This window comes from Argentina silus (genome assembly GCF_951799395.1).
Source record: "Argentina silus genome assembly, chromosome: 16".
In the NCBI taxonomy this organism is placed as follows: Eukaryota; Metazoa; Chordata; class Actinopteri; order Argentiniformes; family Argentinidae; genus Argentina; species Argentina silus.
In genome coordinates, this window is record NC_139670.1 from 14,908,787 (window position 1) to 14,925,103 (window position 16,317).

At 43.8% G+C, this 16,317-nt stretch overlaps 1 protein-coding gene across 1 annotated transcript; it reads left to right on the forward strand.

Annotated features, from left to right (window-relative positions):
* Positions 1 to 12,536: 12,536 nt before the first annotated feature.
* On the forward strand, positions 12,537 to 15,655 carry neurod2 (neuronal differentiation 2; the record flags this gene model as incomplete). Its single annotated transcript, XM_083687457.1, has 2 exons — positions 12,537 to 12,586; positions 14,563 to 15,655. Exon 2 carries the CDS (start codon positions 14,570 to 14,572, stop codon positions 15,653 to 15,655), a length of 1,086 nt encoding a protein of 361 aa, XP_083543583.1. The 5' UTR covers positions 12,537 to 12,586; positions 14,563 to 14,569.
* Between the last annotated feature and the right edge of the window lie 662 nt (positions 15,656 to 16,317).

Here is a 16,317-nt window from a genome sequence, read left to right on the forward strand (position 1 = left end):
GTGGCCTTTATCCGAACACAGAAAACACTGTTTCTTTTTACATGGATTCTGAAAATTTCTGACAGAAAATTAAAATAAAGTAAAAGTAAAGTAAAAAAAAAAGAATGGTGAGGTGGAGTAAAGTGCTGAGGTGGAGTAAAGTGGTGAGGTGGAGTAAAATTATGCAGTGACAGTCGCTGACAGTAGTGACAGTAGCTAACTACATAGCTACATGGCTACTGAATGGAAACTACAAAGATTTACATTTAGTTTAACTACCAACAAGCTACTGCAAAAGGCAGTTAAACTTATAGTTGAACTGCATGTCGTCTCATCCTAGGAGTGAGGGTAAACCGTAGCCACTCTGCTATCTACTTTATGTTTTAAATCAGGGAGTTATGTTTTTGAATGTTAAGGGAGGGTTAGAGGAAAACGTATTTTGCTTGTGTGCATAGACCTCGTATTTATATGGTATGTTTTAACATTTTCAGTGTGGCAGCAAAGCACAAAACTACATGCTTCACCTTTAACAATTATACTTAAAAATAACTTCCCTGCAGTAACTCATAGGGTCAGTAGCTTACTATGACTCCTCTTAAATATTACATTAATAGGAGGACCTGACAAGTCAACCAAGCTTTCCCGGCCCCTTCGTGCAGACCGTAGCAGACAAGCAGATGTGCCTTTAGGCAGTGTTAGGCATTAACTTTGAGTGGTAGCATTACGTTGAAATAACAAATAAGCATTAGCAACAGGAATTACCAAACAAAAACACTGCAAGCAACCTCAAACCTAAAGGTTACCCCTCACTATGGGGACAGCTATCGCCCTGTCTCTATGATCCTCTCCTTCTGACCTGCTCGAAAAGCGTTCTCGACAGTGAAGACCTATCTGGGTGCTTCCGGCGTGATACTTAGGCTTTGGTAGGAGGTGTCTGTGGGGGTGCACCCCTTCGATTGTCGTTTCACGAAGGTGGCGCAACATCTTCATCTGGTCGTAAGACAAGGCTACCCTCCGAGCCTCTTCAGATTGTTACATTTCCTGTCTTATGAGACCGCATCGTTACTCTCCCTGGCCACATGCACTAGTAACGTAGTGTTCTTTCCCAAGGTCTTCTCCATGGCATACCGCTGCAATGCCATAGTACTGCTCCTTCCATTCCCCGCCCGTTCCTACCAGAACAGGAGTGTAAGAACACCCCCTGTCCAGTGCGCACGCTGCGTGCTTCTTGGGTAGGAAGGCGTTGTTCAGGGGTCGTGGTCAGTTTTTCTTCCACTTGGCCAACCCTGTCTTCACAGCGCCTCTCCCACTGGATTGTGGGGGCCCATTGTGAGGCTTGCATTCGGGGAGATTGAAGACCCTTGTGAAGATCCGGGCACACTCCTCCTCCGGATTAGCACCATCCTGGGCCCTTTTCAGGGGTGTCTCTGTTCAGAGTGGCAAGCTCTATGTGTGTTGTTGTCCTATGTGCTGCTGCCAGCTGGGCTGGCTGCTGCCAGCTCACCTCATTGCCCCTCTCGCACTGAGCTCATGAAGAGTGGTTCGCTGGATGAAATAGCACTCTTGCCACATCTCTTTATTGGGATGGGTGATAGGCAGGGTTATCACCTGCAAGCGTCACCAGCATGTACCAGGCATGATTGAATAAGAGTCTTCAGCGAAAGGTACACAACTAACATCTTACATCTTAATGGTCCCTCCTAAAGACCTCTTCACCCCCACTACCCCCCTGTACAAGTTTCTCTCCTGTTAGTAATAATTCAAAATAAATAAATGAATAAATGAAAAATTCCTTCTTCTAGTATTGTGACTGCCTGGTCTGAGCATTGATTACTTTATCTTATGATGACTGTTGGATAGATGATTCACTTACTTAAACAAATGTATTTGTTGTAAGTCGCTTAGGATAAAGGCGTCTGCTAAATGCCTTAAATGTAAATGTACAAGAGTCCCATAGTGAGGAGTCGAACCGAGTCGACTCAAAGAGAACTGCGAAGTTCGGGTTACAAGTCTTGGTGTTACGCCCTCTGCCACCCCCTACTTCGTAGAAAAACATTGTTATTTTTGTGAAGCTTGTAACATTGCAACATGTTGAACAGATACAAAATCATATGGTTGTGAGACCTGTGTGAGCAACAAGTGTTTGCCAAGCCAATCATGCACAAACCTGTGGGAGTGAGATGTGGGAGGCTTTCAAGCTGGAGTAGCCCTTATCACTTCAGGAATACGCTTTGTATGGGATCTTAACACATATTCAAATTACAGCCATTCACACATCTGAATATGCAAGCGTTATGAGAATATGTCTTCTGTATTCTGTTGCTGCTATCACGTCTTATATTAGTGCTAAAACTGAGAGAAGATGCACCACAGTAGAACAATGTTATAAGATTGATGCCACTAAAAAGACTGAACTGTAAAGTATACCACATACACTCAACGAGGACTTTATTAGGAACACTATACTAATACTGGGTAGGGCCTCCCTTTGCTCTCAAAATAACCTCAATTCTTCGTGGCATTGATTCCACAAGATATTGGAAACATTCCTTTGAGATTCTGGTCCATGATGACATGATTGCATCACACAATTCCCGCAGATTTTTCAGGTGCACTTTCAAGCTGTGAATCTCCCGTTCTACCACATCCCAAAGGTGTTCTATTGGATTCAGATTCAGTGACTGGGAAGGCCACGAAAGAACACTGAACTCGTTGTCATGCTCATGAAACCAGTTTGAGACGACTTTTGCTTTGTGACATGGTGCGTTATCATGCTGTAAGTAGCCATTAGAAGATGGGTAAATTGTGGCCATGAAGGGATGCACATGGTCAGCAACAATATTCAAATAGGCTGTGGCATTCAAGAGATGACTTGATTGGTATTAACGGGCCCAAAGTGTGCCAAGAAAACGTTCCCCACACCATTACACCACCTCCACCATGAGAAGGTGTACAGGTGTTCCTAATAAAGTGTTCGGTGACTGTATGTATGTACTACCTCAGCCCCAGGTACCTGGGGTGGTAGCTCTTTAATGTACATGACTAAGCGGTCAAAAGGATAGCCTGTCATCGAAAACCTGATGTGGCAAGCATTTTCCTGCAAATACAATATCCATTTTACTTCACCGGTTAATTTAATAAATTGAACGGTCTATATGCCACACATAATTATCACTACATAACCTCTTCCATTTAATCTCCTGGAATCGATTCGAAAAGCTACGTCTTTCGCTACTGTATATGCATTATTCAGAATGGAGGTCAATTTAATTTCAACTCACTCAATCCAGGGGATAGACTGAAATTCATTCATGAATTGCAAATTGCCCATTTTTTTCAAATGAGGATTTATTTAAAATGTGAAGTGACGTGGGTGTTATTCCACCGTTTTGTTAAAGCGTCATTGGGAGAGTAGTGTCTCTTAACAGGCCCATGGGGCTCCACCATTAAGTCAAAAAGGCAAAACGTTGAATGGCTATCAGAGAAGTTGAAATGTAGTTGTGATATACGTAGATTAAATTACTAACAGATTGTAGCACCGATCAGCTCAAGAATATTGGAGGTTTAAGGGTGAGAGGAGCCGCTGTACCTCATCTGAGGAGTGCAGGACTCCAGGGCATCCAATCACATTGCAGGACTTTTGGGGGCGTCAATAGCTGTTGGCCCACAGGAGTACAATCGTCAGACTACTAGGAGAGAGGAGAATGGACTGGGAGAGTTGGACTACAAGCCTCTGGATGTTGTGTACTGTGCTTAGAGCTTGTACATGGCGCTGTGCTCACTATTCTACCCTCAATTCAGCCCTCAGACACCCAGAACTAATCTGCTTTAGATTTAATCTGTGTTCTCCCTCATCTGTGTTTTTTTTTGTTGCAGTTTCTCTCCTGTAGATTGTATGTATTTGTTTGTCTCTTCCTCCTTTCTAACCTTCCCTTATACACCCTATCTCTTCATCTGTATTTACCTTGGCCACTGTATAAGTCATGCCTCTCTCTCTCTGCATCCATTGTCTCTCTTTTATCTGTCCCTCCCTCCTCTCCTCCTCTCCCTCTCTCTTTCTATCTCCTTTCCCTTCCTCCCTCCCTGATTCTTCCCTCCTGTCTATTCCTCTCTCCTTCCTCTACTCCCTCCCCCTCCATAGGACTGGATTTCATTCGTACAGTATTCTCATGAGGAGTGGCTGTGTTTTAGTTTTGCCTATGTGCTTTGACCGCCCCTTACGTACACACGGTGTACATTAGCTTTCAGATGGGTGGTCTGTGGTCCAGGGTGGTCTCATTGAAATTCATGAGGGGCCCCCTCCCCTTAACGTTATGGTCAATAGCAGCACAACAACACGTCAGCCGTTCTATAAAGGCAGGACCATAACCTTCAATCCCTTCACAGAGGTCTATAGAAGACCCCATTCATGTGCTAATGACCCTCTTAATGCTCCAAGTGGCCTTAACCAAAAAAAAAAACTTTTCAGACTCCAAATGTACGTCTGGCGAATCTCTCATGGCGTATCAACTGTCTCTCAGGGTGACAAATTGAGACAAATAGGAGCAGAGGGGAGGAATGTGGGTAGAAATGCCACAGGCGGTTGTTTTGCTAAATCCTGAACTGTAAACAGCAGATGTGTGAAAGTTTTGCACATTTTCTACGTTCTGGGTGTTAGCGGGCTACATGGATGACCCCCGTCCCCTCTCCGGGCCAGGGGTATTTAGATTCCTGCCTTAACAACCATTTAGTCATGCTTCTCCTCTGGGATTCTCCGGACAATGGGACATCTCTTACTGAACATCTGGGTGTAAATTAGATAGAAGATTAGCTTGACCCTTTCTCTGGTAAGGTGGGTGAAAAGGCATCCAAGGAGAGGGTCTGTGTTATACCTTGATTTTAATTTAGAACAGTCAGATAGTGTGATAGGCAGAACAGGCTTTTTACACGTCTTGCTGTGACCTAAGTCTGAACTCTCTCTGTCTCTATCTCAGGGGCAGTAACAATTCAACGCTCAAGGTTTTAACGGTATAGTACATGTCTACAAAAGCGGTACAATCACTTTCTAAACATAAACAGCTCTGAACCGTCAGTAGCCGTTGGCCCGCAGAAGTAGAACAGCCGTTGTGTATCGTCAGACTACTAGGAGAGAGGAGAATGGACTGGGAGAGTTGGACTACAAGCCTCTGGATGTTGTGTACTGTGCTTAGAGCTTGTACTTGGCGCTGTGCTCACTATTCTACCCTCAATTCAGCCCTCAGACACCCAGAACTAATCTGCTTTAGATTTAATCTGTGTTCTCCCTCATCAGTTTTTTTGCAGTTTCTCTCCTGTAGATTGTATGTATTTGTTTGTCTCTTCTTCCTTTCTAACCTTCCCTTCTTCACCCTATCTCTTCATCTTCTATTTACCTTGGCCACTGTATAAGTCATGCCTTTCTCTCTGTATCCATCTTTTATCTGTCCCTCCCTCCACTCCTCCTCTCCCTCTCTCCTTTCCCACTCTCTTTCTATCTTCTTTCCCTTCTCTGGTGAGGTGAGTGAGAGGGCATTCAAAGAGAGGGGAAGGGATAATCTGTCTTATATCTATCTATCTGTCTTGCTGTGACTAAAGTCTGAATTCTCTCTCTCTCTATCTCAGTTCAGAGGTTTTAACGGTATAATATCTAGAAAAGCACTATAATAGCTTTCTAAACTCAAGCAAGCATTATAACTGTACTTTCCATTGCCATGTTTCACAGCTGGGAGCAAGACTATTACATTATTGTAATGACAGGGGTTTAAAAGCATAATCTCTTAATATTTTACTATCCTCTTTTACTATCCTCTTTTACCCCCTGTCCTCTTTTACCCCCCCCCCCCCCCCCAACCCCCCCCCCCACCCTCTACTCAGTCCCTCTACAAATTTTAGGACAGTTGCCTGAACACTTTCTGGGCTCCCACACGACTAAACCTGCACCGCTCAGCTTAAACAGTAGCACCCCAGCAACACCCGTCAGCCCAGCTGAGAATATGCACACAATGAAAACACAAAGTCCAGCAAAGTAAGACCTGCTCATTCCTCCTTACATAACTGGCTGTGAGCCACACTGACAGCATGATGGAGTGTCTTGTGGCTAGACTGCAGGCGTCAGGGAGAGTTAGTTGTGGTTCTGCTGTATATTCATTGAGTGTGTCGTTCTTGTATTACTGATGAGAGGCGAGGTGTCATTAGGGGAATGAAATTAAACAAAGGTGATTTGTTATGGTGAACTCTTTTGAACCATATCTCTCTGATACAGTTTGCGCGTCCGTCCGTCCATCCCCCCCCCACACACACACACACACTTTAGCATCTTTCATTATATTCTTGTTCATTCTGTCAAGAAGAGGGGAATCACTCTCTATTCAGTCACACAATTACAACTAAGACACACACACACACACACATACACACACACACACACACACACACACAAACACAGACGCTCACCATCTCCACCTGCCGCGGGTCCAGCTGAGTGGGCACAGCCGAGGGGACTGAGAACTGGATGCTCCTCCTTTCCTTCGCATCCTTTTCGTCCATCTCCGCAGGCAGCACCGGGTCCATGGCTCTGACCGTCCGTATGTCTGATCGTCCGTCTGCAGCCAAGTCACAGATGGCCAAGGTAGGACAGATACGGATTGGCACCAAAAAGTCTCCCGAAAAAAAAGCTGGTACTCTGAAGTCCGCTGTCTGAGATATCTGGGAACAAAATTGCTGGTTTGCGAGTCAAAGTGATCTTATGAAGATAGGAGTTTCTATTCAATTTTGCCTCCTCTTCCCCCGCAGTCTGTTTTATCTTTTAATCATTGGTTTCTCCACTCCCTCTTTTGCGCTCTTCCTTCCCAGTCCCACTCACACCGCTCTCTCTATTGGTCTGCCTGTATACAGCCTGTCAACTCACTGTGCCGCGCTGAGACTGGCTGGGCTGATTCTCTCTCCCTTGCTCTGAACCTGTGCAGAGGGAGGGAGGGAGGGAGAGATGAATAGAGGAGAGGCAGAGAGAGAGAGAGAGAGAGAGAGAGAGAGATAGAGAAGGGAGGGGGGGACGAGGGAAGGGTGTCAGTCAGTGCATGTTGATAGAAGATGCAGTTGATTTGAGCAGTGAATACAGCATAATCTTGCCCCTGTGCTCATGTAGTGTTTGCGTCCTTGACCTTCGTTATAAGGAGTGTGTGTGTCTGTGTGTGTGTGTGTGTGTGTGTGTGCGTATGTATGAGGGATTGAATGACAGACAAAACAGGGAGAGTGCTGTATTAGTGGGACAGATGGACATATTAAGATTGGGGGTAAGTAAGGTTACACAACATGCATCTCATGAGGACTGAAAATGAAACCTAAATGCAACATTTGTTGTGTAATCAGGTTTCAAAGCAAAAACCGTGGACACAAAATACATGGAACCTCTTGCCTGGCATTTTGGCTTGATAACTGTAGTGGGGAACAATTTTTTGTTGAGGTTTAGACTTGTACAACCACCATGTGTATAGAGTGATATGTGTAGAATATTGGTGTATGACATGATTGTATGGCTTATCATACGACTGAATAATTTTTAGCTTTATGAATACTGTTATGTTCTATTGATGAATCTTTATCTGACCAGCTGATATTCAGAGCCACAATGTCTCTGACAACTTCCTGGTGGTTGATAGCAATTGACGTGGGGAGTGTACCATCAACAGGCAATCACATGCACAAACAAACACATAGACGTCGTATTACCTCACTGATTCTAGGTATCAACTGTGTCCTTCCTATTGGAGGTTGGATGTCTCTGCTCTGATGCTGGATATTGTTCCTTTATTGCAGCTCCATTTTTAATAAACCTATTGTTTAGTCCTCTGTGGTTCAGTTGGTAGAGCACGGCGCTAACATCACTTAGGTTGTGGGTTTGATGCCCGCTGGGACCATATATACTGAAATGTATGCACTCACTGCAATGTAAGTTGCTTTGGATAAAAGCGTCAGCTAAATGGCATATTTCTTTGGATTGAATGACAGACAATACCTGCTGTTGCTCATTCATGTACCTGAAATTCAATGGTAACAACAACAACAACAACGTCAAAAACAAAATGGGAAATGTTCGGGCTTGAAAATGGACATATCTGTTCTGAACATACACACCTAAACCGTGCATTTATCTAACCACGATTGGCTTTTTTCACCCTTCGTTGCATACTGTCACTACCTACTCCCCCAGACCTTCAGTGGAAAAACCAATCGCCATGGCAACAGTTACTGTACATACAGCGTTCTGTGTTGGTGTTACAGTAGCCACTGGCCAGCCCGACTGGGAGGAGAGTGAGTGAGTGAGTGAGAGAGAAAGAGAGAGAGAGGGAGAGGGACAGAGAGAGAGACTAAGAGAGAGAGAGAGAGAGAGAGAGAGAGAGTGAGTGAGTGAGTGAGTGGGAGAGAGAGAAAGAGAGGGGGAGGGAGAGAGAGAGAGAGAGGGAGAGGAAGAGGGAGAGAGAGAGAGAGAGAGAGAGAGCGTGCAAGCAGTCGGAGTACATAGAAACAGCTGTGTGATTGGACCCTGTCTGCTCTCTGACCAGCTGAGTCTCTGGGAGCTGGAAAGAAATATAGGGTCAACAAGGCACTGGGCTTAGAGCGAGAGGAAGGAAGAGAGAGGGAGGGGAAGACAGAGCTAGTGAAAGAGAGAAAAGAGCAGGAGGGAGAGAGATGGAAAGAGGGAGGGGGAGAAAAAGGTAGGGAATGAAAGAAATACAAAGATGACAAAGGAAAAAAGAGGAAGCAGAAAGAGAGAGTGAATAGAGAAAATCGTGTGAGTGAATCACATTCAAAAGGAATACAGAGAGTGAAGGAATGAGAGGGAATGAGGGTTAGCCAAGGTGGGTGTGTGGGAGGGAGTGATGCCTTCTAATTCAATGGGGGCATTGAGAACAAGGGCGAAATTGTTGACACACTTATTATTGAATGCAAATTAAGGCAGGAGTATTGTGACCTGCAGCTATAAAACCAATCTCCACAGCATGTTTTCATCTTGATAAAACTGCTATGGTTACCCATTTAAGGCATGGGCAAGAGACCACACACACACTCACACTCACACACACACACACACACACACACACACACACACACACACACACACACACACACACACACACACACACTATATAAACTTATTAGCTTGGGATGAGATCTGATAGAGCTGGCTAGCAGATAAATCACCCAGATTTATGCAATCCATAAATGCAGATTGGGTCCCAGCAGGGGAATAAAGCAACGTTACCACAGCCTGGACTTATTTGGAGCACCTGAGAGTTTTTTGTTTTTTTTCAGCCACTTTTGCGCTAATTTCAGATTGTACGTGTATCTCCAAACACTTAGAACATACCCTGTCTAAAGTTCAGTAATCTCCATTTTCAATGGTAACATCTGTCAAAAACATGGGATTATTCATCACATGTTTTTAATTATCCTGAAATGCCATGAGAAGATTTGATTTAATCATCAACACAAAAGATAATAAACAACAGCAAGACAATGACACATTTTTTGAAAATAATCTTTTTGGAGGAGTGCTGAATAGTCGTGAAAGTACAGTAAACCATTATTCATATTAGATTATTTTCTTTTGTATGCTGAGTTTATTAAGATGTCAGTCTTCCGGCTATCCTTACATATACCATTAAAGAAGAGGACAACGTTTGGGAATAAAATGCTGCCTATCTCCATTCAATCATGGTAAGCTTTCTATGAAAATGTGAGTATATTGCGACAACATATGGGGAAGTAATGTGTAAAGGGAACACGTTTGTTTTGAATTATATGGAAGGTGAAGCTCAAAATGGAAAGTTTGAAAGAGTGGGAGTGATACTATGCATCCAAATTGAACAGATGGCGCCCTCTACCTTTCAATAGAAGAGACTTTTCATATCTAAGCTTGAAACATTGACACAGCAGACATGCAACACAAATCGCAGGAATATGGGATAGGGAAAAATGAATGCGCGCGCACACACACACACACACGCACACACACACACACACACACACACACACACACACACACACACACACACACACACACACACACACACACACAGAGAGGGGGGGGAGAGAGAGAGAGAGAGAGAGAGAGAGAAAGAGATGTTGCTTGATGAATTGCTGTTTGTGGTTTCACTTTTCTTTTACAAGTTAAGTATTAAAGAGGCAACTGCAACTCACTTCTAGCCGGGCTCCCCACCTCCCCCATCAGACCTCAGCCTGTCTGGTGTTCAATCTCCCCAAATATTCTCTGCACCCTTCACCGTTTCCCTGTCGCAGCTCGCATCAGATTCAAGACCCTGGTGCTCGCCTACAGGGCGGTAAAGGGAACAGCCCCTCCCTATCTGCAAGCAATGGTCAATCCACAAACCCAAGCACGATCACTCTGTTCTTCCACCTCTGCTGGATGCTTGGCTTCAGCCGCAGACCCACCCACAGAGGAGTCCAGGTGTTAGATTACACCTAGGCTCCTCTTCCTCAGACCTCTCCACCCCCTTATACCCAATAGTACATTAACAGAACTTTTGCATTCATACAAAAACATTTATTATAAAAAACACAACCCTAACAACTTGTTTTCTTCCTTTCGCTAGCACTGTGACTGCCGGTAGCACTTATTCTTATGAAATGTTTTACTTACGATGACTGTGATGTATAGTTGATTCACTTACGTTATAAATTAGCAAATTTAGATACATTTTATTTATCATAAATGTATGAATGTATTTACCACTGAACACTGAATATTTAATGATAAATGTGGCATTAATCACTTACGCATGTCCTTTCATAAGAGAAAATGATATATTATATACCCTTCATCAGCTTCCCGTAATATATTAGTGCACTACACTTTACTTACCAGTAGATGTCACTCATGCATTACTTTCTGAGCCATGTACACTTAAAATGGTTTAACACCTAAATTACATAGAGACCACAGAGACATTCTAGGGTCACACAGGCTATCACAGCCTCTATTAGGATTTGATTATGACAGAAACAATATTGCCATTTGGCAGGCCCTTTTATCTGCAGTTTACACACACATTTAGAAAAATATGTGAGAAAAAAAATGTGTGGCCCATGTAGTAAGGTAATTACTAAAACTTTAACAACGGATTATTTCATAATGCTAATAAATTCTTCACACATGGTATTGCATCATCCTGTGTTATCAGTTGCAATGGCAACTGAAAAAAGGTTAAGGCAAAGTGCTTGGAGGTTTTACAGGCAAGTCTGAACGGTCTATAAAGAAGTGAAAGTAGAACCAAAGCCGATGAATGTGTTCTGGGCCCCAAGACATCAAGAGTTTGAGTGACATTGTTCAGTGCTATGTTATTGGTGACCATTTTACAGACAAAATAGCTTCATTGTCAATGGATTGACAGTCTCAACCTACCTATGTTTCACAATCACAAAATCTTATAGGCCTCTATGGATGTAAATTATGCTATTATCACATTGGCTATTACATGGTAAATGTCACCAAAGGTGATAACACTGTAAGAATCTGTGTACACCAATAGGCTACTGGATATTATTTTGGTAAGAGATGTTTTGCTATTCTGCTACACACTCTCACCCCCCCCCTCCTCCTCCTTCAGGACGGATGCCCAGATTCAGGGTTGGACAATTATCAAGGACATTTGATGACATTAGTTCTTAATTCCTTATCTGTTAGTCAATAGATAGTGCAGCATTTTACAAATGATGACGAAGTAAGTAGCGACAGTGTCCTTTGATAATCTTTTCTCAACGTCTGCCTCTCTCTGTATTGTTTTATCCCCGTCTTTCCCTTCACATGTTGTCCCCCTGCTGCACTCTGTATTGTCTGTGCCACCTTTGGCACCACCCATCAGTATCCCGCCCACTGGCAGTACTGCCAACCTGGCATACCTCACAGAGTGGGCGCTCCAAGCCCTGGATCTCAGGATCTCAGTGCATTATGGTCTGCTTATCTCAGTTCAATTGACTCATTTAGGCAATTGCGCTCGGTCTTTGTTGTTTACTTAGTGGGTTGTATGTATTATTCTAAATAGCCTACATGTGACATTGGCTATGACAATAGGCCTGAAATAAAAGCCCTAGAATGTAAATATGCCTAAATCGATCAGTAAATTGGTGTGACCTGTCGTACTGTGAAATGAGTAAATTTAGTCTTTAAAAGGACTTCAAAAACGAAGATTTCCCGTATTTTCTCCCCCGTTTTTGTTACTTTCCATCTCCTTTCATTCCCATCGCTACCTCTCTTTTTCTGGCTGTGTGAACGCGAGCGCAGTGACAGATGGCGAGTCCCTCTTCCCTCGGGAAGGCAATCTCTGCGAATGCGGGCGCATGTCAATCACCCGCTCTCATGTGATGGCTCTTGCCAATGACGTGCCAGCCATATGGCCTGGCATCATAGCTGGTATGTAACCCACTCAGCCCTGGTAGCGATGCCACACTGTCTCCGCGCGTTCGGTGTAGGGATAGCACAGCGAAGAGGACAGCCGCACCTACAGGAGCGTCCGTGAAGGGGTGTGGACCGGACACCCGGAGATGGTGTAAACAAACGCGCTTTCGCCCCTAGCCGAGCTCCACGACGGAGGTAGGTTGAACATTTATGTTTCCAAACGAATTATTAAATGAACACAGAATCGAGAGAATAAACATATACCTGGTAATTGAAACGAAAGAATGTGTATTATTGTTGATAATACCTGCGTAGCTTGTGCCTGACTTGAATACTTGTTCCCATTCTTCAGCTGTATAAGGTTTCTCCCCGCGCTCCTTTATCTCCTATCAAGTGTGGCATATCTAATCAAAGATATCCTTTAATCCAGCTTTCTTTATCCAAACTATCATGTAATTCGTACAAGGGAGGGGATTGATCCTACAGCACTGATTAAATTACATTTAAGCCTTTGATAAACCTTTAGTTCGAGGTTCATTTTCCTTTAGATGCATTATTCTATTCAAATAGCAATTCGGAGTCATTCGCTGTGAGAGGGGGTTGGGATATCTATTATCAAAGTCCCCCATTAAGCTTATACTGGGGGGTTTCATCACAGACTTTATTTTGACAGAACCTAAAATCAAAATAAAATGAACCTGCGTGTGTGTGCGTGTGTGCGTGTGTGTGTGTGTGTGTGTGTGTGTGTGTGTGTGTGCGCGTGTGTGTGTGCGTGCGTGTATGCGCGCGCACGTGTGTCAGAGCACTACAGAGATTAATTCTCAGTAGAGTTACATAGGCTAATTGACAAGGTGGTTTGCGTTAATTACATTGTGCTTTACGATTAAAGTAAATCTACGCACCCACGTATACAGCTGAGCTCAATACAGGAGGCGTTCCTCCGAACATGATCCCGACTAATTTCGAATGCTTAAATACACAGCAAAGGCTGCATTGGTTTATGTGATTATGTGATTGTGATTATTTGAGTGCCTATCAATGTTAAATCATGTATTTAAAATACCTACAAAATGTAGGTATACAAAATATGGCGTTGTTGAGGAGTTTAGGCTATTCTTGTGCCAGCATTGACTGCATACCTTCACTGAAATAGCCTGGATGATTAGCTAAGCTTGACGTTTCGAGGGGGAATAATCTTTATCAATAGATGGAGATGCCTAATTCAGATTCTCTATTTCGATCAGTGAAAAATCTGTAAAAATCATATACACTTTCAGTTCATTTTCTTCACCGATTGCGTAGATTAAGTCTTGAATTAATCTTTTACAAAACCTAGTAAGACTTCCAAAATCGGTTTGAGAGCGGGAGAAGCTTATAACCACATGTGGGGTGATAGGCCTATTAATTTAAAAAAACCGACTAAAACATATGTAGGCCTATCGGTATCTTATCAATAAATCAATACATTTTAAATATGCGACGGAGTCCAATTGCATAGGCCACATTGCATATATACCTAAGACGTATACGTAAGAATAAATTGTAAAAGAACGAGACAAATCTTTTAAACAGATTTTTCATTGGGTATAATGAAAATGATACTTAGTGTTGCTGTGTTGGAATGCCGCCAGAATAGTGGGGGGAGGCGGGTAGGGGTGAATGGAGAACCCGCCGCACAATGCGCCCCATGGGACCCCATGATAGGGCCAGCACCGCGGAAACCTGCTGCGAGAGGCCACGCCAAGGCACGTGTCCGCCTGGCCACGTCTGGCACTTTTATTTTGTATTTCCTCACAGAATTTGAAATACATTACCTTTAATAAGATGCCGAAATGTAATAGCTGAAACAAAGGACATATTTTAATTATGTCTCAACAGACTCCAAATCAATTCTCGACTCAATTCTCAGCTTGTGAGAATTGTTAAGTGTTCCTACATAATTAAGCTACTGCGGGGCATGGTGTAGGCTAGACATACGAACTTCGTAAAACGAGTCATATGCCTATAGTCTATAGCCTCACGCATATATCAATTTCAATTTTGATTGCCTTTGATTGATATCTTCTCTCGTCTGTCAAACAAACAAGCAAACACCGAGATCCTTAGACATATTCATATCAAGACATGAATAGGCCTAATTGTAACATCGTATTTTATCATGTATTTTCCAGTGCCACCATGTTGACAAGGCTCTTCAGTGAGGTTCTGCCGGATGTCCAGAAGCTCTCGGGATGGGTGGATGACAGTGAGGACGAAGACTCCAAGACCAAGGATGACGACGACCAGGAGAGATGTCACCTGGGAGACGACGACCTTGATGACGGAGACGCACGAGAGGGAAGCAGTCGTGCTCAGTCCGAGATGGCTGGCGACGACGACGACGAGGATGATGTCGAGGATGACGACTGTGGGGATGAGACCGAAGGAGACAAACCCAAAAAGCGCGGCCCAAAGAAACGCAAAATGACACCGGCACGAATGGAGCGTTCCAAGGTGCGACGTCAAAAAGCCAATGCCCGAGAACGCACGCGCATGCACGATTTAAACTCTGCGCTGGACAACCTGCGCAAAGTGGTGCCCTGCTATTCCAAAACTCAAAAACTCTCCAAGATAGAGACCCTGAGACTGGCGAAGAATTACATTTGGGCCCTGGGAGAGATTTTACGCAATGGGAAGAGACCGGATGTGGTATCATACGTGCAGACGTTGTGCAAAGGCCTCTCACAGCCCACCACTAATCTAGTGGCAGGTTGTCTGCAGCTCAACACGCGGAACTTCTTGACAGAGCAGTGTCCTGATGGGGGTCGATTTCATTTCCCCAACTCCTCTTTCTCCGTGCATCCTTATTCCTACCAATGTCCTCGCCTATCTCCTCAATGTCAGCCTGGTTCCAGTGCGCATAATTTGCGGAACCATTCTTACTGTTCTGGCTACGAGGCGGGCTACCCAGGGGGAGCCTCCCCGGAGTACAACAGCCCTGGCTATGAGGGCCATCACAGCCCTCCCGTGTGTGTGAACGGCAACTTTTCAGTGAGGCAACAGGAGTCGGCTTCGCCGGACGCAGACAGGAACTATCACTATGCTATGCACTACTCCGGACTGTCCGGCTCGCGCCCTCCAGCTGCCCACAGCCTACCGTTCGGTCCCTCGGGAGCGCGCAGTGGTGGCACGCACTCAGAAAACGTGCCGCCGTTTCACGACGTGCACTTGCACCATGACAGGGCGCCCGTGTACGAGGAACTGAACGCCTTTTTCCACAACTGAACCCCAAAACCCAAACAATCTCAACGGATTCCCTAAATACCCAACACTCCCTAAATGACAATCCCAATGTAATAATATATACCAATTTTGACACTGGAGGAGATTTCTAAAGATCGCCGATGGGGTGGCGGTATGTCAGAAATTGGGAGAAAGAGCCCTAGCCTATTCTCACTGTTGCGCCTGTTTTATTGATGTCATCCCTGAATAATCATTATGTACATAAGGTGTGTTAAAATTCAATATTTCCAATCAAATGTCGACCTGTATGCAGAATATGAGTGCAATCGAAATAAATGATGTATAGGCCTACATGAACAACAAAACATGTTATGAAACAAAAAATAAAACAATATTTTATAATTGTCTGAAATGCACTGACTGACCAAAACCACAAATGTCATTAAAAGGGCAAATACTTCTCCATGATGAATACAAATTCCGAATTCATTCAACAAGAACCATATCAAAGATCATCATTTGGATGTCAAACACTTCAGCAGATTCGATTCGAACCCTAACCTATATCGTGCATTAAAAAAATGACACAAGCTTTTATTTCAATCGCTTATAGGCCTATTGCATTAGGCCTACAGTTTATGTATATTCTGTCTATTCAATCAACGTTGTTTGATTCCAGTTTTTAGCCGTCCTTTTCTACTCAT